General features: G+C 45.4%; 1 protein-coding gene across 3 annotated transcripts in view; it reads right to left on the bottom strand.

The window, feature by feature from the left end:
- The window catches only part of ADCY8 (adenylate cyclase 8), a gene marked incomplete at both ends in the record, with an annotated part of 217,211 nt that extends 214,638 nt beyond the window's left edge, over nucleotides 1-2,573 (bottom strand). For all 3 annotated transcript variants that reach the window (XM_082674757.1, XM_082674758.1, XM_082674759.1), the window contains one exon: nucleotides 1,629-2,573. In XM_082674757.1, coding sequence (XP_082530883.1) covers nucleotides 1,629-2,573 — 945 coding nt within the window. The remainder of the gene's footprint in view (nucleotides 1-1,628) is intronic.
- Nucleotides 2,574-25,823: the final 23,250 nt, after the last annotated feature.

Here is a 25,823-nt window from a genome sequence, read left to right as displayed (position 1 = left end):
GAGCACGGGCTCTAGGTGTGTGGGCTTCCAAAGTTGTGGCTCGCAGGCTCTAGAGCGCAGACTCAGTAGTTGTGGCGCACAGGCTTATTTGCTCTGCGGCAGCATGTGGGATCTTCCTGGACCAGGGATCGAACTCGTGTCCCCTGCATTGGCAGGCAGATTCTTAACCACTACACCACCAGGGAAATCCCTCATTATTGTTTTTAATAAGAAAAATTCAACGGGTCAGACCTTACTTACAGAGGCTCTCATCCCCCCATTTCATGCCTGATGATCATAGCCATGTACTTCATATGCTCTTTGCTCTACCCAGGGAGACTTCAAAAAGCACCGTAAGAGCAGCCAACCAGATAAGTAACCTAAGCAAATGGATATAGAGCCATCCGAGAAGAGAGAGAATCCCAAATCAACTAGGAGTCCAGCAGGTCAATGATGGGTAAAGCACTCTGACGGTACCAGCGCCCTAAAAGTCATGAGCAGTTTTCATAGGTGTTGTACCTGTTTATCCTAAGAACCATCTATTCAAACCAGACTGCAAGAGGAGCCTCTGATGTCCAAGCACCTCTCATCAGCTTTTTACTTGAAAACACTCCAGCTGATACATTTCCCTCATTTTTATGGAGAAGTTCCCATAAAACTCTCCTGTTACCCCCATTCACTCTCTTGTTACCTACCAGACATTTGGCCAAGAAAGTGCCAGATCATTAATTATCAATTGATTTCAAGGAATTTAAACAATAGAGTCATCATCTAGCTCCTCATTCACAGACAATGAGAACTTTGTTCACAGAAACACATCCATTTTTAATGGGGAAAGATAGGAAGAAAGGGGGAGAAAGGAGAAAGCGACCTAAAGAGTCAGGTTCCACCTAAATATTTCAAACCATCTACATCAAAACACCCCCTTCAATCAAGCAAAACTTGCATTCTCTGCGAATGACATGCTTGCTCCCCCTCTCCACCAGCCCCAAAAGTCCTGAGGTTGATTTATTCAAAGCATTGGGTTTGGATCCTGTAGCAAGAGAAGATAGCACCTTAGATCCCCAAGGCAATAAAGAAAAAAAACGAGCGTCACAGGCTTGTCTGAAGGACTTAGTGAGATAGCTTAAGTAAGGTACCCAGCACCAGCTATTTAGTATGCGTTTAACAAATGTTGATTCCTTCGAGAACTGAGGATTTGTGGCGCAAAGACACAGAGAAACCTAACTCAGAATCTCAGAGTCCCTTAGGACACCCTGCTGTAACTCTCACGAGTAAAGCTGCTAAGGAGTGGGTCGCCTTCTAAATCGGGATGCTCCCCTCCCTTTCTGTGTTTTGCTCCAGAGACTGAGGGCAGCTCCTGGGGGATGTATGAGGGGCAAAAGGAAGACTACTTCTTAGCTGATGTCAAAGAATTACTCACAGAATCAGAGTAGAAGAGTAGAGATGATAGAAACTTTAGAGATCATTTAGTTTCAGTTCCTCTAGAGCAATGGCATCCCACGAACACCCAGGACCTCCTAGGTGCAAGGCACTGTGTCGGGCTGGGGGAGGGGACTCAAAGGGAGAGAGGCAAACCTGCCTCTTAGAAAAGCGATTTCGAAAGAACCCCGGGGAGTCAGGGGACGAGCAAGGCAGGCGGGAGTTACCTGGTTGATGGAAATGACCGCCAGCCTGGGGATGACCCCTTGGAGGACCACCTGCAGTAACGACGTGCCCAGGCCAGCCAGGATGGCCCAGGTGAGCGGCAGCGGCAGCATGCTGTAGGTGGCGAAGAGTGTGAAGAGCACGTAGCCAATGCCGTCTCCCAGGAGCCCATAGCCCAGACCTGCTGCTAAGATCTGGGTGGTCATGGCCACCCAGGTGACCACGCCGCTGTACTGCAGGTAGGTGTGCGAGGTGGTGTCCTTCCTGACCACCACCAAGGCGCAGATCACCACCTCTATGCCCGTGAAGAAGCCCAGCAGGATGCCCTTGAGCGGGTCCATGGGGGCCGAGGCCAGGCTCAAGTGGAGAACCAAGAGGGTGAGTTTGGTCAGCACGTCCAGCACGTTCATCACCACCTCCGATTTGCGCCTCTGGCCCAGGAAATAGCGCTGGTAGAGGCGCTCCAGATCCCGGGACTTGAAGGAGTTGCGCAGGGTGGGGAAAATGACCCCTCGGTAGCTATAGCCCCCCTTGAGGAAGAAATCCGAGTTGCTCGGGGCGCAGTCGAGGTGCAGGAAGCCCAGGTCGCCCGCGCCCCCGCTGCCGCCGCCGCTGCGCTCCGGGAAGACTTTGGTGCAGCCGGGGCTGTGCGCTCTCTCCCCGGGGCCCAGCGCGTAGAGGGGAAGCGCCGAGTCGCCGGCCAGCTGCGACGCGTGGTGGTTGGGGCCGCCGCCTACAGGGTCCGAGGCTTTGCTGGAGCTTCCGCTCCCGCCGCCGCTGCCCCGGTGCCCGTGAACGAAGCGCTGCTCGGTGATGTGCCGCACCGCCGTTTGCCACAGCAGCCGCTGCGGCCGGGAGCCGCTCCCGCCGTCGCCGGCCGGGGGCGTCGGGTGGATGGTGTAGAGCTCCTCGCTGCCGCTAAGGCAGCGCACATCGGAGAGCTCCATGGCGCCGGGCCGCTGGGAGGGAGGCGCAGAACCTGCGGGAGGCCGCGGCGGGAAGGGGTCCCGAAAGACCCAAAGGCGGCCTGGTGGGAGCTTGGCGGCGAGCCCTTCTATCCCCAGCCGCCCTGGGCAGGAGGTCCCCGCACGTCAGGTCATAGTGCGCCCCGGGCCAAAGGGCGTCTGGAAGACCGCCGCAGACCCCTGCGTCCTCGCGCGTCGCCCTCCCGCCAGCCCGCGCAGCTTGGGTGCGTGGCAGCGGGGGCTATTTGTCCGCAGAAGCCGCGGCGCTCTGAGCCACGCAGCCCCCTTCCCGGCCTCTGGCTTCCTGGCTGGGTCTCGACTCAGCGTCTTGGCGTTGCCTTTGCTCTCCAAGAGGCGCCCAGGCGCCTGGGCTCCGTGCTTCAGCTGCGCGCCGGGCGGGTCCTGGCTGCGGCACTGGGCTCGGGACGCCCACGACTCGGCGGCTGCAGGGGGGGCTGGTCGGGGGTGACCGGCAGCGCAGATGGGTGCGAAGTTAGCAGCTCTGGCTGGAACAGAGTCCTTCGGAGAACTCCATTGCGCCGGGATGGGGAGCCGGGGCGGAGCTGGGGGCGGGGGTAATGAAGGGGGAGGAGTGGGGGACAGTGAGGTGGCGGGTGCCCAGCGGGAGGATTGGCGAGGTGGTAGCCTCAGCGTTAACAAGTCACCAAACAGTTAATTTGGAAGTGCGGGTGTGCTGAGGCTCCCTCCCGCGTTCATTTCTGGCTGTCTCCACTTCCTGAGCGAAGACTGACAGCGCAGCGCTGGCTCTGGCCCGACGCATCCCTCGGGGAAGGGGGAGGGCCTCAGGGTCCCAGTCGCGGCTACAAGACGAAGTCAGCCTTTCCAGCTGTGTTTCTGAGGGGTCGCAGCACAAGATTCTCACCCCCTTCACTTCGCTCGTTGGAATCCCTTTGGCCCGGAGCTGAGAGGTGCAGGAGCCGAGGGCAGGAAAAAAGTGGGGAGGGCTCCAAAGCCAACAGCTCCGAGGGCGAGGAGAAGCCACTGGTGCAGGTCGCTGAGGCTAAGAACCGTAGCTTGGTGGGTGCGGCGGGTGTGAGGTTTGGGCGAGAAGGGAGGCCCGAGGCCGCGGGGAAGTCGCCTGAGTCGCCGCCGGATCCAGGGGAGCGCCGCGTGCCACCCTGGCGCTCTGAAGCGCGCTGCGGGCGCCGGGCGACAGGGAAGAATTTGGAGACCTGTCTGAGCTGTTGGACACCGGAGGAGACTTAGACCCGCCCCCACGCCAAGCCACGCCCCCGGAACGGGGCGGGGGCGGAGTGGCGGTGGTGGCGTGGACCTGGCGCCCAGATCTGGCCAGGACGCCCCAGGTCTTCAAGGCAGCGGCACGGGCAGACCCGCGTGGGAGAGGACGATGGGGTTGGGGGGGCGGGCGGGGCGGGCGCCCCCGACCAGCCCCCGGCGTGGAGATGCAGCGCTCCAGCTGGCCGAGCTGGCCGGTTCCAACGCTGTTCTTTTTTAGGCACTGGCTTTGGTCCTGTGCAGGTGCGGAGCCAGGACTCGTAAGCCGCTTTGCCCACGGACTCCGAGAGCCCAGCGCGAAGGCATAGAGGGTCTCCTTTACGCTCTCCCCACTGGGGCGTCTTTTGGCAAAGCCAACTTTCGGGCTAAAAGCAAAATACCCCCAAGAAGCCGCAATTGCAGAGGCCGGCAGCTTCCTGAGGGAGTCTCTTTACTACACCAATCCGGAGGGATGGAGAGCGCGAGGCATTAGAATGCGAGGGCCCTCGGAGGGCCAAGTTTCTCCCCGCTTACAGTAGGGGTCGAGAACGGAGGGCGTGGGGAAGGCATTTCCAGCCGCCCTCTCGAGCCCGGTTTCCCGCCCGCCGAGCTCCGGCGAGCAGTTGCGGACAAAGCCTCTGGCGGAGCTCGGGGCAGATCCAGGCGCAACACGGTGGGCACGTGGTGTCTGCGCCCGCGCCGGGCCGAGCGGGGGCTCCGGGCGCCGGGTCCGCCGGAAGCGCCTTAGTCCCGAGCCCGGCTGCATGTGACGGAGCCACGGTGGAACTGCGGCTTCAGCCGGTGGAGCCCTGGCCCTGAGCACAGTCAGCTGATGGCCAATGACGTCAGACCCTGGGCGCTTTCGCGGCTCCCCATGGCTTCCCTTGAAAGCACCAAAGACCTCCACACTGTTCCCTCAGGCCCCCCTGGGCGGACGATTTCCCCTGCTTTCCCTAGGAGAAACTCCCCTCCCTTTGCTTGCCCTGGGCAAGAATATCTTTCCCGATCTCCCTCCTCAGAGGCACACACCATCTCCAGGGTTATTTGTGTCCACCGTGTCCCAGAAACACGAGATTGCATTATTTCCTTTTTAAGTCTTTCTTTTCCACACACACGGGTTTCAGTTTAAACCCAGAACTGGTCAACTACCTTGCACATAGAATCCCCCCAGAAGTAGAAAGAAGACTCAACATTTTCCCCGATCTCCCTTAACAGTAGATTTCTGGGATGTCATACACACCCTGGAAAAGACTCCTTTAATCCTAATCCCTTAGAGTTGCACTCTACAACTACACCGCTCAAGAAAGGAAACAAAATTAAGTGCTCAATTTTGAATTGAAAGAAGGTCGATTCTATCTTTAACCCAGTTTGTAGATGAATTAACTTGTTAACAAAGTAAAGGTATCCCAGAATAGCTGGACTATTCCGTGGGGCTGGAACTTAAGGGCAAAGCGCTTCCCCCAAAACTCGGTTTTGCAGTTATCTAGACCTTAATGAAATAATCCCAGGTATTACATCCTTGAGAAAGAAATGCCACTTGCTTCTCCCTTCCTAAATTCCTTGGACTCTGCCTGGCCAGCTCTCCTGAAACTCTAGGGTGGGTAATCAATATCTTGAGGCAGGGAGTCCAAACAGGGCAGAGGGCTGGGTGGGAGAGGGAGGCGGGTTCCTGCAGACCCTATGCCAGGATGTGTGTGGGGAGCTGTGTCCTGATCTGCAGGCATAGCCCCAAGTCATCTGTGCTAATGAGCATATTAGTAAACTTGGCAGTGGAAGACACACCTCTTTTTTTTTTCTCAATTCTTTCTCCTTGGGAGCCTGAGAGCTCAGCCTGAATAAATGAGGGGTTGAATGCAGATGGAACTTTCCTATGAAAATCTTCCTCCTGGACATATCCCAGGATGATTTATTCAGCAGCAAAAGGAGGCTTGCCAAGGAGGGGGAGATTGGACCCAATCAGATAAAATGACTCAGGCTGATGAATGAGCATAGCATGCTACAGAAAGACGCTCAAAGAATTTCCTGAACTCAGAGGTTGAAACTAACATATCAGGGAGAAAACATTGCATCTGGTGTACTGATTCCTCTGAAAGTTCCTTTGCTGTAGGGCCGTTAGGGCATGTTGTTTGAAAATAAGAGCACAGATGACACAATTAGATTCAAATGTTATTCTTCTTGTTGGGATGACACAGTGCCGTTCAGACACCCCCAAGTTCTGTTTTTGAATGACAGCATTGGCTCAGTACACATATCAAGAGGCTTTTGGGAATCTGCAAACCACCAAATGATTATCACTTAAAACAAGCGAAGTCAACACACTGCTTTGAGGCTATAATGGACCTCTCATTCATGGTCCTCTCATGGACCTTAATTAAGTGAATTAAGTTCACTTAATTCCTTGCATATTTATTATGGCTGGATCTTGACTATGTTCCAGAGACAGTATTTTGCCAACTCAATGTCTTTTTGTACACAGTTCCCTCCTCTTGGAATTTCCCTCTATTCCCCCCATTTCCCTCCCTCAAAACACTACTCACTTGATCCTTCAAAGCCTGAGCAATGTTGTCTCTGAGCGAAGGCTTTCCTGATATTCCCAGTGAGAATTAATGGTTTCCTTTTCTGTTGTTCAAAAGTCTGTTCTGGTTCCTCCCGTATGGCTCTTACTACAGGCACTGGCTCTACCCCATTGGCTTACCCATTTTTCTCTCACCTCTCCCCATGAAGTGGTGAGCTCATTGAAGGAGAAGACTGATTTTCCCTGGGTCCATATCCCTTAGTTTCTAGCAACTATAGTGTACATAGAGATAATAATAAGATCAGCAAGAATTGATGGCATACTTTTCCCTTTATAACCATCTTTACCACCATTTCATTTAATCACCCCATCAGTTCTCTGAGTTAGAGCCTTCTCTATCTTTCATTATTCCCATTTTACTGACTAGGGCACTGAGGCTCCATGTGGTTAAGGAACTTGCCCAGGATCTCATCGATAGCAAAATTCCAGCAATCAAATTTAGATTGTATAAATCTGGCTTCCATGTGCTCAATAAAAATGTTACCACAGGCAGTCAACATATTTCACCTAAATAGGACTGATAGACAAGAACATGTGAGGTATATTTTGACTTTCCAAACGCAAATTAAATAAGAGACTTCTAAGACGTTTGGGCTTTGAGAAGTCTAGTAGGATGACTCCAAATGGATGAGGTAGCACAACCAATTCTTGTTTGGTTAGAGGGTCTGTTAGGTTTTGCTCAGTTCAAGCCATTGACATTATTTCTAGTTTGTGGAAAAGCAGATTTTTTCACATATTGTATTTAACCAAAATAATTAATCGTTGCCCTCTACTTCATTTGGCTGAGGGTGGAAGTGGCAGAACATCCTTTTGGCCCATTGGAAAAGAACATATTTGTTTTATGATCTTGCTGCATACCATTGGCCACACTTATAGTAGATATATTTAAGAAGGGAAGTTCATTTCTCTCAAAAGCCTCTTTGACTTTCTAGGCTAACTGTGTTAATACATGAATTTAAATTTTATAAGAGCTCTGGCCTTTGCAAAATACCCATAGAAACCCTAACACTCACTGAAGACATATAAAATATTCACATGTAAAAGAAAAGATGGACTCAGTTCAGGAAGGGGACCTGAAACCAGAGAGATCCTGTTTCCAAAGGGAAGGAGGGTGTTTATGACAAGGCAGCTTCCAAAGCTGGAAGTCCTTAAAGGAAAAGTACATGAAATTTTCTAAGAAGATAGATCTTAAATGTCCTCTCTCTCTCTCATACACACACACACACACACACACACACACACACACACACACGAAGGAAAAAAACAAAGAAAATGGTAACTATATGTGGTGATACATATGTTAATTACTGATTGTGATAAACTCATATTGTATATCAAAACATCAAGCTGTACATCTTAAATATACACAATTTTTATTTTCAGTTATACCTCCACAAAGCTGCGGGGAGAGCGGGGGCGTTGAAAAGGATATGCCTGTCTTGCCTGGAAGCACTGCTCTTACCAAGTATCAAAGGCATTGACTGCTTTGAAGGAACTCCAGGGACAGTCAATGTCTAAAGTAAATAAGGCTTATACATGGAAATGGTCTATGAATGAAAACCTTTGCACTCACACTTCATCTGGAATGCAGCAGAATATACACTAGAAAAAATGAAATGTCTATTTTACCCCCATCATGTATTTTCTTTGCATTGTAAAATGTAAGAGAGGGAAAATTTTGTATACATTTTGGATCTTCGCGGGAACTAGCTTAAATTGGATTCTGGTGCCTGAAAGAAGACAGTCTCATCAATGGGAAAGCCATTCTGAGACAACGTATTTATATGCGGAATCCATCAGTTAGGTAAGTCAGAGGAAGAAATCTTCAAGGGAGACAGACTTAAACACTGTTTTCTTCTTAAAAGATGATTCCCTTGTCTCTGGTTTAACTAGAGTATAAGTGTACTGTGCTATCACTTATGAAGCCTTCACTTACTGAAACGATAATAAGAACACACACACGTACAGCTCATTGGAGGAACTATTAAGAAGTGACCTAAAAGAAGTAGTAACAAAACAAAAAGTATCACCATCACCAAACCTTCTTTTGGCCATGGTTTAATACCTGCTTTTTAATTTGACACACTTAAGAAGTCTTAGGGCAAAATGATCAGACAGTGGGAAGCAAAGCAGATCATTTTCCCCTATTCTCTCTCTCTCTCTTTTGAAAATCTACCTGATTCTTATTTTAATACCAGAAACTTCTTACTTTTTAAAATATTTCACTGCATTACTCATACCCTCCTGGAGATCTTTGGGATCTATGTAGAATATTTAGGCTAAAAGTTTATAGATAACGTAAGTACATCTATATGCATTTATGTAGTTGTGCATATGAATCTCAATCCATTGATTAAGTGTGAAAGAAACATATCTCCTCACCTTTCAAAAATCAATGTATTTCTGTTTTCACCCAGTCTGTGAGACTTTTAACTTGCATCCTTCTTGAGGCTTTCATCTGTACCCTCCTACTCCCAGGAAGATGCCATATATCCAGGCCCTTGTGTAGTACCCAGGTGTGTGTGTGGCAGGGGCGGGGGTGGCAGGGAGGAGGGTATGCATCCATAAACATGCATGCCCTCTGGTCTTTAGCTGTCTATTCATAAAGGTCACCACTGAGGCAGTCCGTCTTTTGTCCACATCACACGGTCCCTATGGGACCAGCAGCATCTGCATTGCTTCCTTTGAACGAAGACAGGAGAGCCTTCACAGGTCAGCTTACGGGCCCGTGTGCTTGACATAACACGTTGCCCCTCCTCTTTAGGGTGCTGGATCCTCTTAGGACACCCCTGGGAAGCCATTATTTAGCACACAATAGCTCTCTCTCTCTCTCTCTGTTCCTATCTGTCTCTCTGTCTTTCTGTCTCTTCCTTTCTCTCCTTCTGACCCAGTGTGGGAGTGTCTCGTTTAGCCTCGTGAGAATCCTTGCTTTATGTTTCTTCCAAGCCCATCTGACTTTTCCTGTTCTCTTTGGGAATTCTTTTTTTATAAAAACAAAAGATGGAAAGATGGAAAGACTACTTTTGTTTTCTGTTCATCCTTTCTGGAAGTGATTTGTAGAAGGCTTGCATGAAAGAAAGGGAAAAAGGGAGTGCACCAAAGCAAATCTCATAAATTCGTATCTCAGCATGTGATCCACACATATAAAATGGATGAAACTCACCCCTCCACCTGATCAGTGGTTTTTTTGCACTGTGAGTTCCAACCAAATCGTGGGTTGTGAAATCACCTTTGTGGGTCACGATTAGCATTTAAAGAATAAATTAATAAAAGAGTAGAATAGAATCATAAGGATAATTATATCTTGCTACTATATACAAAGGCTTTCTTTTGCATCCAAATTCTTCCTCTGAAGTTAAGAACAGAAAAAAAATTGGTAAAATTTCAGAAAAATACCTTATCAAACTCTTGGAATTACATTATTTGAACTTCACAAAACAAAGTTCAGTTTAATATGGCATTTCTCACTATCCAATTTGATATTTCAACTCTTATTATATAATTAGCGATCAAGTAGATTTGAAGAGCATGACCTACACACAAACACACACATACTCACACACATGGTATGCACTGGGCACCATTTATAGTGGATTTTGTAATGCGAATTGAAGTAAAAAAAATGTTTGGAGGTGACTGGTCCAGTCCTCAGCTCCTTAGTGGAATTAATCAATATTACGTTTACCCGAAGTCGTGGTTTAGTGAAACGAGTTGCTTTTGTAGTCAGGAAGACTCCTTCTTGAGTTGTGACTCTACGAGGTGCCAGCTCTGTGAGCTTGCTTGAGTTATTTAGCATTTTTGAACTTTCATAATATGGGGGGAAATAACAACTTCGCCAGGTTTTGTGAAGGTTAAAGGTAATTCATATAGAGCACCTGGGACGGTGCATCACACATAGGAAATGCTCAGTATAGAAGACTTCACCCGACCCCACCAACTCCATAAACAAGACCTGTTCACTACTGACCAAGTAGATCACAACTTTCTTTTATTTCCTCCTCTTCCATTGCTGTTTTCTTATTTCTGGCTACCATCCTCTCTCACCTAGATGATGTCAATAGAATGAACATGTCTCTCTTACTGTAGTCTGCCTCCTTTCTCCAGCTGCTGCGATCATCCTAAATTTAAAAGTATGATGTCACTCTTTTTTATTGTGAAAAAAACACATAAAATTTACCCTCCCAGCAGTTTCCTAGTTTACAAATTGTCAACGCTATGCTCATCCTCATGTGAGGTATCTCCCAAGTCCCCTCTCCATCCTACGTGACTGAAACGTTATATCTCCCAGAGATCAGCAGTTCCCCACCGCCCCTTCCCCCAAGCCAAGCACGTCACTGTCTTTCTTAGAACATTGCGATGACTCTGCTTTGCCCTCATATGCCTTAAACTGCAAGACAAACATCTCTAGGAGAGGCTATTGCCTCTCTCTCCGGCCCCCTCTTACTGCTGTTCCTCTTGCTGTCAGTCTGTCAGCTCCTCAAAGGTATCTTGCTCTCTCTTCGCTCTGAATCTATGGACCTACTATTCGCTTTGCCTGGAGCCCTCTTTCTACTCATCCTTCTGCTGTTGGCATGGGTGTCACTTTCTTCAAGAAGCTTTTCCTGGCCTCCCAGTTCTAGGTTAGCTGCCTCTACAAATTATCAATGCTTTTGGCTACAGATAATGGCAAAATGCAAATCAGGATGGCTTAAGCAAATAGGAGTTTGTTTTTCTTTCACAACAAGAATCGGGGCTGTAGAGACTTGCTGTTTTGGTTCAGGAAGTTAATTCTATCAGGGGCTTTGTGCTGGCACTCTAGCACAAAGAGTGCCTTTTCCTCCCAGTCACAAGATGGTTATAGCATCTCTGAGCATTCATTCTCTTCTACCACATAGAAAGGTAGAAGCAGAAGTAGGGGCATTGCTCAGAGTTTCTCCTCAGTACCTTCTTTTTACCAGAGATGAAAAAAGTCTTTCTGGAATTTGATAGAAAACTTCCACGTATATCTCATTGGCCAGAACTGTATCGCTTGCTTAACTCTAAGCCAGGACCCGGGGTCCCCCAGTGATCAAGGGGTCTGAAACAAAGAAGAATGTGGGGAATGGATCTCAGATAGGTAACAGAGATGGTAGTATAGCCCCTTTCAGCTCTTTCCTTAGCAAACTATACATCTCCTTAGCAAACTATACATCTAACTAAACATACAACTATACATCTCACCCCTATCCAGTCACCTCCTCTTTGCCCATCTGTGGTGACCAGATTCCAAGATAACCCCCAATAACCACCCACCTCCTGGTGTTCATGCCCTTGCACAACCCCCTCCACTATTGTGTTAGAATCAGTTGGTGTGACCAACAGAGTGCAGCAGAAAGGGCGGTATGTCTTTCCTAAGTCTAGATCATTCTGTCTTGCCCTCTCTTGCCTTGTCTGCTCTTGGGGAAGCCAGCCACCATGTTGTGAGGACACTCAGGGAGCCCGATAAAGAAGCCCATGTGGGGAGAGGCTAAGGCCTCCTGTCAACAGTGAGCAAGGAACTGCTGCCTCTTCCGGCAGCCGTTCGAGAGAACCACGTTGGAAGTGAACATTCCAGCCTGAGTCAAGCCTTCAGATGCTGCTGCACCAGCCCTCCTGAGAGACCCTAAGCCAGAAGCACCCAGTTAAGCTGCTTTTACATTTGTGATCCACATAAACTGTGAGATAATAAATGTTTATTGTTTTAAGTCCCTAAGTTTTGGGGTTATTTGTTATGCAGCAATAGATAATTGATACGCTATCTGAGGGCCCCAGTAAACTATACGTTTCTTAAAACTACAACCAAAACAAGGGCTTCCCTGGTGGCGCAGTGGTTGAGAGTCCACCTGCCGATGCAGGGGACACGGGTTCGTGCCCCGGTCCGGGAAGATCCCACATGCAGCGGAGCGGCTGGGCCCATGAGCCATGGCTGCTGAGCCTGCGCGTCCGGAGCCTGTGCTCCGCAACGGGAGGGGCCACAACAGTGAGAGACCCGCGTACAGCAAAAAAAACCAAAACAAAACCATAAAAACAAAGAATACAGCCTCCAGTTGTACACTACTCAGAATGACAGAAAGGCATTTCTTTATATTTAATTCATAAGATACAGGAAGGAGAAGTCTTGTATGGTTCCAGTGATCATTTTTATTTTCATAAGGTCATGAGTGACTTGGGGTAGGGAGCATCATATAAATGAGATAATAACACTTCATTTAAACTCGTTCACTAGGTTCCTGTTGTACTTGGAATATTTTGCACTTCTTGCAATTCATTCATTCATTCATTCCTTGACGGACAAATGGATATAAATTGTGGAGATACCAGGAGAAGACATTTGCACCAGGATTTGAAAGACAAATAGGTGCTGAAACTCAGTTACTAGCCAGGAAGGAAAGGCACAGAGGACAAGCTGCTCTTCACCAGTGCTTGGCGTTCCCTGTGTTAAGAGGGCTTTCTGGATCATTGCTTGCTTGCCTCATTCTGGCCTCACTCAGAAGTCACTTCCTCAGAGGAGTGGTCCTTGACCATTCCACTTAAGCTACTTGCTCCCAGAATTTTGCAACCCCAAATATCTGTTTACTTCCCATAGAGGACACCTTACCATCTGCAACGATCGTATTTAGATGTTTGTGTACTTGTTTTTTGCCTTCTCTGACTAGAACGAAAGCTCTTTGAGGGCAAGGACCAGTCTCTGCCTTACTCTCCACTCTCTCCCCAGTTCATGGCATGTAGCAGAAGCTTAGCAAACAGTTTTTGAAGAAATGAGTGAAAAATGACCCACTTCTCGTAAATTCCTGACCAGTGATTCTGACAGAAGCAATAGAAGCAGAGATAGCCAGGTTAGGAGAAGAATCTATGTTTTTCATGAGCTGGAGCAGAACAAACCTCAACATTAGGAAAGGAGAGCCTAGTGCACTGAGAATGTTTCACTGGGTTCTAATTGGGGCACCTTCTCATTTTCCGGGAAAAATGAGACCAGTTGTTTAGAGCACCTACTGTATATCAGGCTTAGTGCTATTTTCTCAGGAAGGTGTTTGAATGCATTTGCATGCATCCAGAATAACTCTCCCACTCAGATCTGGATTGTGGAAGAGTTGGGACTCTTATTTCTTTCCAAAGGCCAGGAGGATATTGATTAGCTATATTTTTTAGCTACAAGTATACGAGTAGTCTGCTAGGGCTACCCTAACAAAATACCATAGACTGGGTGGCTTAAACAACAGACGTTTATTCCTCACTGTAGATCAAGGTACCTGCTGATCCGGTTCCTGGTGAGGGCTCACTTCCTGGTGTGCAGAAGGCTGCCTTATTGCTGTGTGTGCCCCACCCTCATGACTCCATCTCACCCTAATTACCTCCCAAAGTCCTCACCTCCAAATACTAACACATTGGGTGTTGGGGGTCCAGCGTATGAATTTAAGGGGGACATAATTTATCCATAACAATACATGAATAATTAGCTTAAGTATATAGATGGTGGGTTAGTTTTCTCAGGGTAGGTGGCTACAAGCATTGAATCAGGATCTCAAAGATGTTTGGAGAGAAATTATCCTGACCTTTACGGTCATAAGACAGCTACTATAGGTCCAGTTATCACATCTGCATTTAAGCCAGGAAGAAAAGGAGGAGGACAGAGCTATGCCTGTCAAACTCTTCCATCTACCTTTTTTTTGTTTTTTATTAAAGAAAATCAAGAGCTTTCGCTCAAACCATCACTCTTTAGCAGACTCTACGTAGATATCATTGGCCAGAACTAGACGACATGGTCACATGAACCGCAAGGGAGGCCGAGGAAGTGAGGAAAGGGATTGACATGACTGGTTCACCCCTCCAGACTCCACCATTGTGATAACAGAAAACCACTTGGGATTACAGTTCAGGCAGAGAGAAGAGATTGCTTCCCAGGTAGCTGTAGTAACTCTCAAAAGTAAATAAATAACTAACCCAAACAAACAAACACTATTTAGATTTGCCTGTAGCTCAAAGATCATACGTGTCACTGAGAACTAATTTAATGTGCTCAAATATTTGAAACTTTCCAAGTATACAGTTAGTTGTATCTGTTCCTCTGTGGTGAACATGAATAAACACAAGGTACAAAACAGGAGGCATTGAATAGGAGAGGCTGCTCCCTTCCTTTTCTCCTGACCTCCTCAATCTTTTGTTTCATTGTGCATTCCTCACCAGCCAAGATAGTGAGAGAAAGATAGTCTTACTGTAATAACAAGCAACAAACACCTTTATCCATTTTTGCCACTTCAAGAGCTATTCTTGTGTTTTAGTCTTTTACAAATTGGCCAGCCTTGCGAGACACCCAAAGAAGTCTCAGATCTATGGTGCGTGTGATGACTTCAGGTGGCGAAAGGAGAGGGTGAGCAAAAAAGAGGAAGCCTGGGAAAGGAAGGACAGGAGGAAGGAAGGAAAGAATGGAGGAAAGAAAGAAAGGAGGAAGGACAGAAGGGAAAGAGGGAGGGGAGGTGGAAAAGGCTTTGAAAATAACAAGATATAAAAGGGAAGAGTTTAGAAGAATAGAAGGAAGATTGAGAAAGGTAAGAGGGAGAGAAGAAATGAGGGTAAACTGCACCTACTCAGTGTGAACCCAGCACTTCCACATACTTTACTGTGTTAGATCCTCACAAGAACCCCACGAGGTAGACACCATTCCCCCCATAGTACAGATGAGGAAACAGAGGCCTCAGCGAGCCTACACAGCGGCTCATCTAGATCAGTGGTCCTCAACATTTTTGGCACCAGGGACTGGTTTCATGGAAGAAAATTCTTCCGTTGGGGGCAGGGGCAGGGGCGGGGGAGGATGGTTCAGGTGGTAATGCGAGCGATGGGGGGCGGCAGATGAAGCTTTGATCGCTGGCCTGCACCTCACCTCCTGCTGTGCGGCCCGGCTCCTAACAGGCCTTGGACCACCGCTGGCGATCCACGGCCTGGGGGTTGGAGACCACTGATCTAGATGATTCAGGAATGGGACTGAGTATCAGCAGAAGCTTGGAAGTTCTGTGCTTGCCACTAAATCACAGGAGAAAAGACATAGGGAGGTGATAGAAAATGAGTGAGGTCTGGGAGCAGCCAGGTAAGGAAAGGAAAGAACAGGGAAGGGTGAGGCAAAGAGCCCCAATTACGATCAAAGGTGACATCTGGTGCCCTTTTGTCTTCATTACAGCTGTGGTTACTCTTTAATGACCGTGCACGCTCTTAGATTGATTAATTAGACTTGAGTGTACTCCTTACAAACCCCAGGGGGGTTGCCAATGAATAGTGTCTAGACATTGTGGCTGTGGAACACACAAGGAGATCATCACAAATAAAGCTTCTCTCTTCGGCTTCAGCTTCTGGAGAGGCTGATGGCTGGAAGGCAGGATTTGGTTACGGGTTCTCCATGTGCTCAGGCCCCACCGCACCCAGATTTATCTGAGAGTCTCCCATGGTGAGGTAACTTGGAGTGGAGAGGTGGTCCTGAGTGGGGGGTCCCAACATAGGAGGGCCATTGGTCCCGGGCCCTCAAACTGACAAAGGACCACAATTCTACCCTTTGACGTTATAGCTCCATGAGGCTGTCTACAAAATCTTCTGTTGACATCATCTGGTAAAATCCAGAAAATGCCTGAATTGAAGCTTGAAGAATGAAGGTAAGCAGCTTGGAAGAACATCCAGGAGACAATAGAAGACCTTTTTAAGAAACGAAATGATGCAACACCAATGCTCTTGACGGCATAGAACACTGATGACTCTGAGGTGAAAAGTTATTCAGAATGGTACCACTTTAGGAATGGTACCAGTTTTAGGAATATATTTCCCAATTAATGTCACTTACATTTTCATATATATATATACACATATATATATATGTGTGTGTGTGTGTATATATGTATCTTCAAGTGTGATATCTGTTAAAATCTATACTTAGCTGTTTAAATGCTCTTTCAATAAGTACATATTTAAAATTCTAAGTGGTAAAAAGCATTGTTTTATAGTTTAATTACCAGCATTTTTTTTTCTTTTTTAGTGATGCGTGAAGTATGAAGTGTCTTAGAATTAATGGTGTTTTACGTTCTAAGAAATACAGTATGTTTTGGTGATAATAAAACCATTGACTTATGGGAAAGGAAAGTACAGACTCAACTTACATTCTTTCATTTCATAGGTGAGCTGCAGGGAGGTTAAAGGAATTTCCCATCAGGACTGGGGCCCATGTTTACTCATTACAGGACTGTAATCCATCTGAGAGGGATACACGCAGTCTGGAAGTCAGATCCGATTTCAAATCCTGACTTCTCCTAGGCAGCTCTGTGCCCTTGACCATGTAACTTATCTTCCCTCCTTATTTACAAATTAGGAATGATAATACAGTAACATGTATCCAGAAAGATATCTTAAAGGTACAAATGGGACACTGTGAAATCCTGGCACAGGTAAGCGTTCAGTCTGCGACAGGCCACAGTGGTCTTATGAAGCTGCCAGCAGCTTTTTGCCAGACTTCGTCTTTTGGAGAAAGACTAATTCCTCTCTCCCCCTCTCTCCCCTCCCCCTCCCTCTTCCCTCTTTCTCCTCCTTCTTCCTTTCTCTCTTATTTTTAAAAAATCTTTCTTTCTTTTTCCTTCCCTCCCCTCCTTCCTTTCCTCCTTTCTTCCCTCTCTCCTTTCCTCCCTTCCTTCCTTTCTCTCTCTCTTTCTTTCTTTCTTTCATTCTTTCTTTCTTTCTTTCTTTCTCTCTTTCTTTCTTTCTTTCTTTCTTTCTTTCTTTCTTTCTTTCTTTCTTTCTTTCTTTCTTTCTTTCTTTCTTTCTTTCTTTCTTTCTTTCTTTCTTCTTTCCCTTCTCTACTTCCCCTCCTTCCTCTGTCTCATTAAGAAAAATACTTTAAAAGCACTGTTTGTCTGAAAAATAAAGCAAATTCCTGCCTAGTCTGGAGTGGGGAGTTCAGGAGAGTCAGGTGGTTCAGTGTAATAATGTGAGGTTAAATATTTGTAGATTATTCTGATCTGGCTGGGGAAAGAAATGATTTTTCCCTTGGGGAAAACGGGGTTTGAAGACCAAGACTTGATGAAGGGAAGCTTAGGCCAAGGAACGCTGCTGCAAAGTTGAGAAAGAAGGGGCCATGGATTCAAGGGGTGCTGGGACACACTCATTCATCTGTTCAACAGGTCATGGGCTCCTGTTCTATGCCAGGCTGCGGGGTAAGACTTAGATTCAAAGCTTTCTTTTTTGTTTTTTTATCAGTTTTAACTCCCTTCGGTCATACCTGATTTTCAATAGAGTTTTGTTAACCCTCACGGTTTTAATTGTTCTTTGGAGAAATTAAGGGAGAGGTATGTGTCTATATTTGGGGAGAAAAATAACAGCTGGAGAAGAAGTTAGATACAAGATGGCAGAAGGTGACTCGTAGGGAGTGGAGTCACCACGGGCACTGACTAAGGTGACAAGGCACTCCAGGATGGATTGAGGGCTGTCAGACAAGGCTTCCCAGAGCAGGCGACACCTGAGTCGCGGTTGGAAGGGTCAGACGGATTCAGCCAAGTGGACAAGGTGGGGGTGGACTTGTGGGCAGAGGCAACAACACGGTCAAAGGCACAGCGGGACCAGGCTGTACAGTGAGCAGAACCTGAGCTGCAGGCGGTGGTAGGGTTCAAGGCTGAGGAGGTGGGAGATGCAGGGTCACAGTCAGGAAGAGCCTTGATGCCATTGCATGTTTGTTCGTTTGTTTTTTAAGTTTTTTTTTTTTTTGCGGTACACGGGCCTCTCACTCTTGTGGCCTCTCCCGTTGTGGAGCACAGGCTCCGGACGCGCAGGCTCAGCGGCCATGGCTCACGGGCCCAGCCGCTTCGCGGCATGTGGGATCCTCCTGGACCGGGGCACGAACCCGCGTCCCCTGCATAGGCAGGCGGACTCTCAACCACTGCGCCACCAGGGAAGCCCCATGTTTGTATTTTAACTTCTATGCCACCATATCTGAAATTGTACCCTGCAGACCACCTGGGGCGTTTGTTAAAAGGCAATCCAGAGGGTCATCTCAGACCTACAGAATCCGAATCTGTGGGGCTTAGGGGCAGGAAGGCACAGTTTTTACTAAGCTTTAGATCAGGAGTTGGCAAAGGTTTTCTATAAAGGCCAAGATGGTAAATAGTCTAGGCTTTGCTGGCCATATGGGCTCTGTCACACCTACACACCTCTGCATTTGTAGCATGAGAGTAGTCATAGACAGCAGGTAAATTGTCAATGAATAGTATGGCTGTGTTTCAATAAAACTTTATTTACAAAAACCCACTGGCTGTAGTAACTGGCCTCAGCTTTAGAGAATTCTTATGCACTCTAAAATTTAAGGAGCAAGGAACACTGCTATGGGCTGGTATTTCACTTCTCTCCTTCTCCTTCCCATCCCACTCTAATAAGTATCTTTTTACCCCCTAAGTTTCTCATAGCTATTCATAGCCTTCTGTCTTAGTGAGTTTGGACTGCTATAAAAAAATAGCATAGTCTGGGTTGCTTGAAAACATTTTTTTTTTTCTCACAGTTCTGAAGACTGGGATATCTGAGATCAGGGCGACAACATGGTTGGATCCTGGCTTACAGACGACCACCTTCTTGCTGTGTCTTTACATGGCAGAGAGAGATATCATCTCTCTTATCTCTTCTTATAAGGGCACTAATCCCATTCATGAGGGCTCCACCTTTATGGTCTAATTGCCTCCCAAAGTTTCCAACTACTAATACCATCACATTGGGGGTTAAGGCTTCAGCATATGAATCTTGGGGGGGACACAAATATTTAGTCCATAATACCTTTCCATGTAAATATCAATTAATTGTACTAGTTACAGTTCTTTTGGCTGCAAACTATAGAAAATGTCTCCAGATAGTTTAAGCCAATAAAAGTGGGGAGGGTGGGATTTCATGGTGGGAAACTGAGGGGGCTCCCTGTGTAAAAGGAAGCGATGAACAGTGGAACTTGGAAAGGATAAAACCCAGGACGTCTCTGAGGGCTTCCGCAACAGGCTTTATTGATCTTCTTTCCACATTACAGTCATTGGTATAACTCAGCTCCAAGGCCCCTCAGTCTCTGGAATCTTCCTTTCAGCTTTCTTACTCCCGGGAAAGAGAAATGATTGACTGACAGCCTACTCAAGTTCTTCTACCTCAACATACCATCTTTGGTCAGGTAGGCATGGTCCCGTAGTACCCCATGTGGCTACAGGGGTATGGCAAGTGAATCACCTGAATTGGTGTTTACTGCATATATCAAGCATTTATTTAGTATCTACTGTATGCCAAGGAACACTCAGATGAATGCGATATGATTCCCGTCTTCAAATGTTTATAACAATCTTGGGGAATTCCTCTTTACCTTTTACTAACTTTCTGGAAACATATTCCCATTTAATGCACTCACACATATCGGTTCTTGGCACTGTTGTTCTCTTTCACTGATGTATAAAATTAGAATTAAGAGCCCCAGCTCTGGAGTTCGACCTGGGTTCAGTTTGGCTTAATTGCAGCCCCAGGCACATTACTTAAGTTCTCTTCTCTGTGCTTTAGCTGTGTTTTCTGCAAAATAGGATAATAGTACTAGTTAATAGGTTTGTGTTGGGGTGTGTGTGTGTGTGTGTGTGTGTGTGTGTGTGTGTGTAAGAGTAGGAACTGAGTAAGATAATACATGCAAATAGATGCTCAGTGGATGTAAGCTGTTACTGCTATTGTTGTTATGGTCTTAATGCTTTGATTACTAGTTTCAAACTGAGTTTCAGAAAAGTTAAGTGACTGACCCAGTATCACTATCTACTGGTGGAATTAGATTTTATTTTAGGTGGAGGTGAAAAGACTCCCACATGGATATGGCCCTGAATCCTAACTCTAAGGCAATATGACAGCTCAGATAGCTGAACACCATGGAAATCACTTCTATTCTGAAACCTGGTGGGTGACAGTGATGACTATAGGACTTTAAGCTCTTGTGACATTTCAGAAACAGTTGTTGATTGTTGTGTGTGTCCTCCCATGTGCACATGTGTGTTGCAAGTGTGCATGTGTGTGTGTGTCTGTGAGTGAATATGCAGGCTTTTTTCCCCATTCCACTTAACTTTTGAAATATATTTAAAGGAGCTGCTCTCATAGAAATTCTGATCAAACTGGAAACCAAGCACTTTATGAGAAATCAGAAAATGGGCCTTTGAGAATCCTCTAGCCAAATCCTTTCAGAGAAGAAAAAGTTCACTTCTCTCTGTGGCGATGACCAAGGAAGCAGGTGTTAAGAAGAAGCCTCTGTCCTCTTCAGTCCTGGGAAGTATAATGAGCAGATTCCCCTGCTGATCTAGGTTGAACATATCACATGAGTAAGAGATAATTCTCATTTGTGTTAAGCCGTTGAGATTTAGGAATGTTTGTTGTTATGGAATAACCCAGCCTAACTTGATTAAAACTGGGAATATGAACTTGACAGTGGGAGCGGGGTGGGTCCAGATTTTCAGCATCAAGTGGACCCCAGGTGACATGGGGATTACCCAATAAACATTCACAGAGCACCTATTTGTTCCAGGTTATGCGGGACTGTGGTGTGCAAATATATTTTTCTCCTTAAGGCGTGTACACTAGAGAGGGAGAGACAAATCAGTAAATTAGTAACTATAGGTCAGCGGTGCTCTGTGTGTTATTGGAGGGGCAAGAAGAATGGCTTGAGCCAGGTTCTGATAAGCAAGTAAAAGTGAATTAAGACTAGAAGGAGGTGGAGGGTATTTTAGATAGAGGTGGATGTGAACAAATGGAAAGTCATATTCAGGGAACTGCGGGGACACGTTGTATTTGGGTCAAGGGTGAGTGAAGGGGAAAAGGCTGAAATGAAGCTATCAAGGCAGCTGGACCTCAGGTCAAGACCACCTGGAGTGCTGCCTTAGGGAGTTTTGACTTTCATTTGGCGACCCATAAGCAAGTCCATGGGGCAATTATTATCACCCCTAATACACAGGCATAAACTTGGGTTCAAAGAGGTCAAATGAGATTTTTGTTTTTCATCTTTCACTCTCAGAATCTTTTATTTATTTATTAATCTTTTCACTCTCAGAATCTTTTATTTTATTCTTTTATTTACTTGACATTGAACATTGTGTAGGTTTAAGATATACAACGTGTTGATTGGATACACTTATATATTGCAATATGATTACCACCCTAGGGTTAGCTAACACCTCTATCACATCCCATAATTATCATTTCTTTCTTGTGGTGAGGACATTTAATATCTAGTCTCTCAGCAACTTTGAAGCATATAATACAGTCTTGTCGACTATAATCACCATGCTGTGCCCTACTGACTTAGAGTTAGAAGATAAATAAGTTCCGGAGAGCAAATGAAATGTTTTGATTCCACACGACGAGTAAGCGACCAGTTGAGACTTGAATAGTATTCTCTGAACTTTTCAACTCTTCATCGCACTTTCTCTCTTACCCAGAACGATGTGGCCACAATGACCTACATTTCTCCTTTAACTCTCCAAATTATCTTCATGTGTTAGGGCTTTTGTGCTTGCCCCGCCTCTGGCTGGTCCCTGGGCCCCCAGATCTTTCACTGACTGCCTTTATTTTGCCATATGACATCTCCTAAGATGTTGTCTCTTGAGAGCCACGCTCCCTGAAGTGCCCAGTCACCCCACTTTCCCCATCCCTTTTACTCCAGTTATATTTTTTCTTCATAACACTTATTACGACTGAAAATTTTCTTTGTCACCTGCTTAAATGTATTCTCAATGTCTTTCTCCTTTAGACTATAAACTCTATGAAGACTGGACTGCTGTTCATTTTATTTACCGCCATATCCCTTGCCTTGAACATAGGTACCTGACTCAAGGCAGATGCCTAACTCATGTTTCTGAAAGGAATGAATGGTACATTGAACCACTGTTTCAAGGGCACAGCCTGGGAAGACAGCCCTGTACACTACACTGAGGGTTAGGGTGAAGCTGCCGTGAACCAAGAAAAAAAAGTTTCTGATGATTCCTATATGCCACCCAGCTTTAGTACTGAGGAGCTCAAGCAAAGAAGTTCTTTTCCAAAAACAAAATAAATAAGCATAAAGAAAAAAATGCTCCCCAAAACAATCAAGGAAGTTTAGGTATTTAGCAGGGATCCTTTGACATCATCAAATATCTACTGAGCACCAAATATGTGCTAAACATCCCTGGGGTGCAAAGATAAACAACAGCACATCCCTGCTTTTATTACCTAAAACTTGCATCTTTTTACATCGTTATTTTATTTTCTTGACTTTCGATGATAATCCGAATGACATTTTATGTTTGGGAAAACACTCAGTTCCTGAGTAAAACAGTCCTAATCGATTAAGCAATATGAGGAAAGAAAGATTAAATTCCAGAATTTTAGCGTTTTGTGGCCTCACGTAAAATTTCAGCTCCTGCATTTGGTTTATAGATGGAAAACCGAGTCACAGATTTTAAGTGACATTTCTAAGGTCACATGTAAGATTATTGAGGTGTTATTAGGAATTAAAGTTCTTCTGAGTTCTATTCTAAAGTTTTTTTCCTGTGCAGAAAATTTAAAATAAAAAAAAAAGAAATAGAGGAGGTTTCTTCCCGTCAAAGAAATATTTAGTCACTTTGAAGGGACATTACTGATGGGATTTGCAATGAAGCATGATTTCCACTTGGCGATTCTTAACCAAACAAAACCCTCAGTTGAATTATGTTGAACTCTTCATTACCTGCTGAGAGTGATGGAATACGAAGGAGCTTTATTTTTACTAATCTGTTTCTGAGATGTTTTTTAGATGCAATTGTATCTTTAATCATTATTTTCAGCCTACATATATAATGCTCTAGTGACTCACATTTACTTTTAGATGTAAAAGCTTGGTTTTGTCCTCGCTAATTAAAATGCCCACATTTCTTAGATGGGCTTAGAAGATAAAGCTGTATTCCACTGCATAACAGATAGGACCATTTGGGGAAGCACCAGGGTGTGTTTATTTGAATTGATTGCTCTCCCTTTGGGAGACAACATGCCTGATGTGGTAATGCTGGGTTTACAAGTCTTTCATACACACATACTCTTGTCTTCCTCATATGGAGGGTGGAAGAGGCTCCTTTAACTAGAATTTTCTAGAACATGGTTTGAATGGAGTGGGTTCCTGGGGCACCTTTGTCATACTCATCTCTGTGGGTGCCAGGATCCTGTGATAATTGACTTCGCAGACTCGTGGAAGCTTTTGGACCATGGAGGCTGATGACTGAGGCCAAGGGGGTCACTGCCGACACTGACCAGAATAAGCAACACATGCTTCTTCTTGTTCTGTTAAATGTGAAACATAGCCAGGGGAGCACTTTTCTGCCTTTTGTGGACCAGGCATTGGCAGAGGTGAAGGTCAAGTTTACCTCCCAGGTGCCCTAGAAGCACAGCTTGCAGCCCACGTAAGAGGAAAGAAAGCTGAGAGGTGGCTTCTGCAAAGTCTGGAAAGCACAGCTCCAGGGACGAGCCCAGAGTCTCTGTTTTCACCAATGTTGGATACTCCTGTTCGATTTGCTCTTGATGTGTTCTTTCAGTGATACTTCTTTTACACTCTTTTAGACCAAACCAGCTGTAGAAGATAATTGTCCTAACCATCATTCAAAGAGAACTTGTGCTTTGCTTTGAGATACTCTGTAAGAAAATGTTTGATTGCATTTGAAATCTATTCTCGTTACCGCAGGAAATTTCCTCCATACTTTTGTCAATGAAAGAAGAGAAAGATCTTTTGGACTCTGTAAATTTAATTTCAGCTGTTGCAAATTTTGAATGGTTGTGAAATAGTTTTACATTTTATTATCACCTACACATACAAAGACAGTTTTTAGTTGTGGTAACTATTAAAACTTTGAAAAGAGCCTCATTAAAAAGTATCAATCAGAAATTGTGTGTGGCCAACTCAAGCATAAAATCCGCTGTGAAATAGAAGTTATCACCAGAGAAGCAAGTTCAAGTTGCCTATTAGAAGTCTGATGGGATTTATGTAGATTTCACACAAGTTTAGTATTTAATACCATCCACAATACTTTGTATTTTGTCTTTTCTTATCATAATTGTATCTTATAAGAATGTTTAATGAATTTTCCTCTGCTACCAGCATTACTACGCTAAAAAATAGTATCATGTTTCCTGTTGCAGTGGAAAAAAAATCCTACACTACAGTGCATGGCACTGCACTCAACAGTCCTTTTACAATTTCCTATTGTGGTAATGATAATGATCCTTGTTATAAGTGATTTCGTCTCAGAAAAGGAAACTCTCACTGGCTTATACAACAACCTGGTGAATAGAGCCGATTGTCTTTGTAAAGATGAGCACAGGAAGCCGTGAGGTCGAGAGTCTTGCCTTCATTCATGTAAACTGTAAATGGCCATCTCTTTTGCCTCCTGTCCTGTGCTTTGCAGACCTGGGCAAAGTTCCTCAAAAATAGAGATGACTCTCTCCATCCAAACTAGAAAAATTGAGATGATGTTGTTTATTATTAATATGCTTACCATTTATATTTTTAAAAAATGTATCATCCCAGAAATGTAGGCATTCTTCTTGATATATTACTAAACATTGCAGGAGACGGAATGAAAGAATAATCTTTCCATTTATAGATGTTGCTCTGCAGCGGGATACCTGGCTGAGAGGGAAAAGAGCTCAACTAGGTTTCAGAAGATTATGTGAAACGGTACATGATTGGGACAGTGTGAAGTGATGTACTCAGAAGAAAGATAATTCAAGCAACATATAACCCACAGTTTTCAGGCACAGGAGTCTAGATGTAAAACTAGGGTTATTAGACCATTTGGCTACAGTCCTTCTCCAGCTTTGCCTCATCGGCTATTGCAAGATGTCTGTCATATTTGACCATCTCTCAAATCTTTCTACTTTTTCCTCCCAACTCCAATGTCACTTCCTCCGTCCAAGGTACAATAATTTCTCAAGTGGTCTCCCTTTATCCTTTTCTCTCTTTTGTTTATTCTCTTCTCCACTGTCAGCATAATCTTTTGGCAATACTAATCTGGCATGTAGCACACAACAAGTCTACTAAACCCCTTTGGTATCTTCCTATTGCTCCTATGGTTAGGAGAGATATTCCCAGAATGGACTTCAGGGCCTCCCTTGACCCAGCCCCTGTCTGTCTGTCCACCTTCACCTGGCCCCAAGTGTCAGCTTTGATCACATTCTCTAAACACCTTCTCCTCACTGCCAATGGGCTTCTGCCCACCATCACCGCTGTTTGTGTTCTCCTTGGTCCTCTGGTCACCTCAGTCATGCCTCTTTGTCCTTAATATCTCACTTCATTGTTATATCCTCAGAGAATCTCTCCCCAATGTCCTGATTTGGTCAACAGCACATATCACAGACTCTGAAAAGTGGCATCACTTTTGCTTGGTTGTGCTTTGCTTTTCATATTTGGCATT

This window comes from Grampus griseus (assembly GCF_964374135.1).
Source record: "Grampus griseus genome assembly, chromosome: 17".
Lineage (NCBI taxonomy): Eukaryota > Metazoa > Chordata > Mammalia > Artiodactyla > Delphinidae > Grampus > Grampus griseus.
The sequence above is the reverse complement of the archived record's forward strand: the minus strand, read 5'-3'. Positions and strand labels throughout refer to the sequence as shown.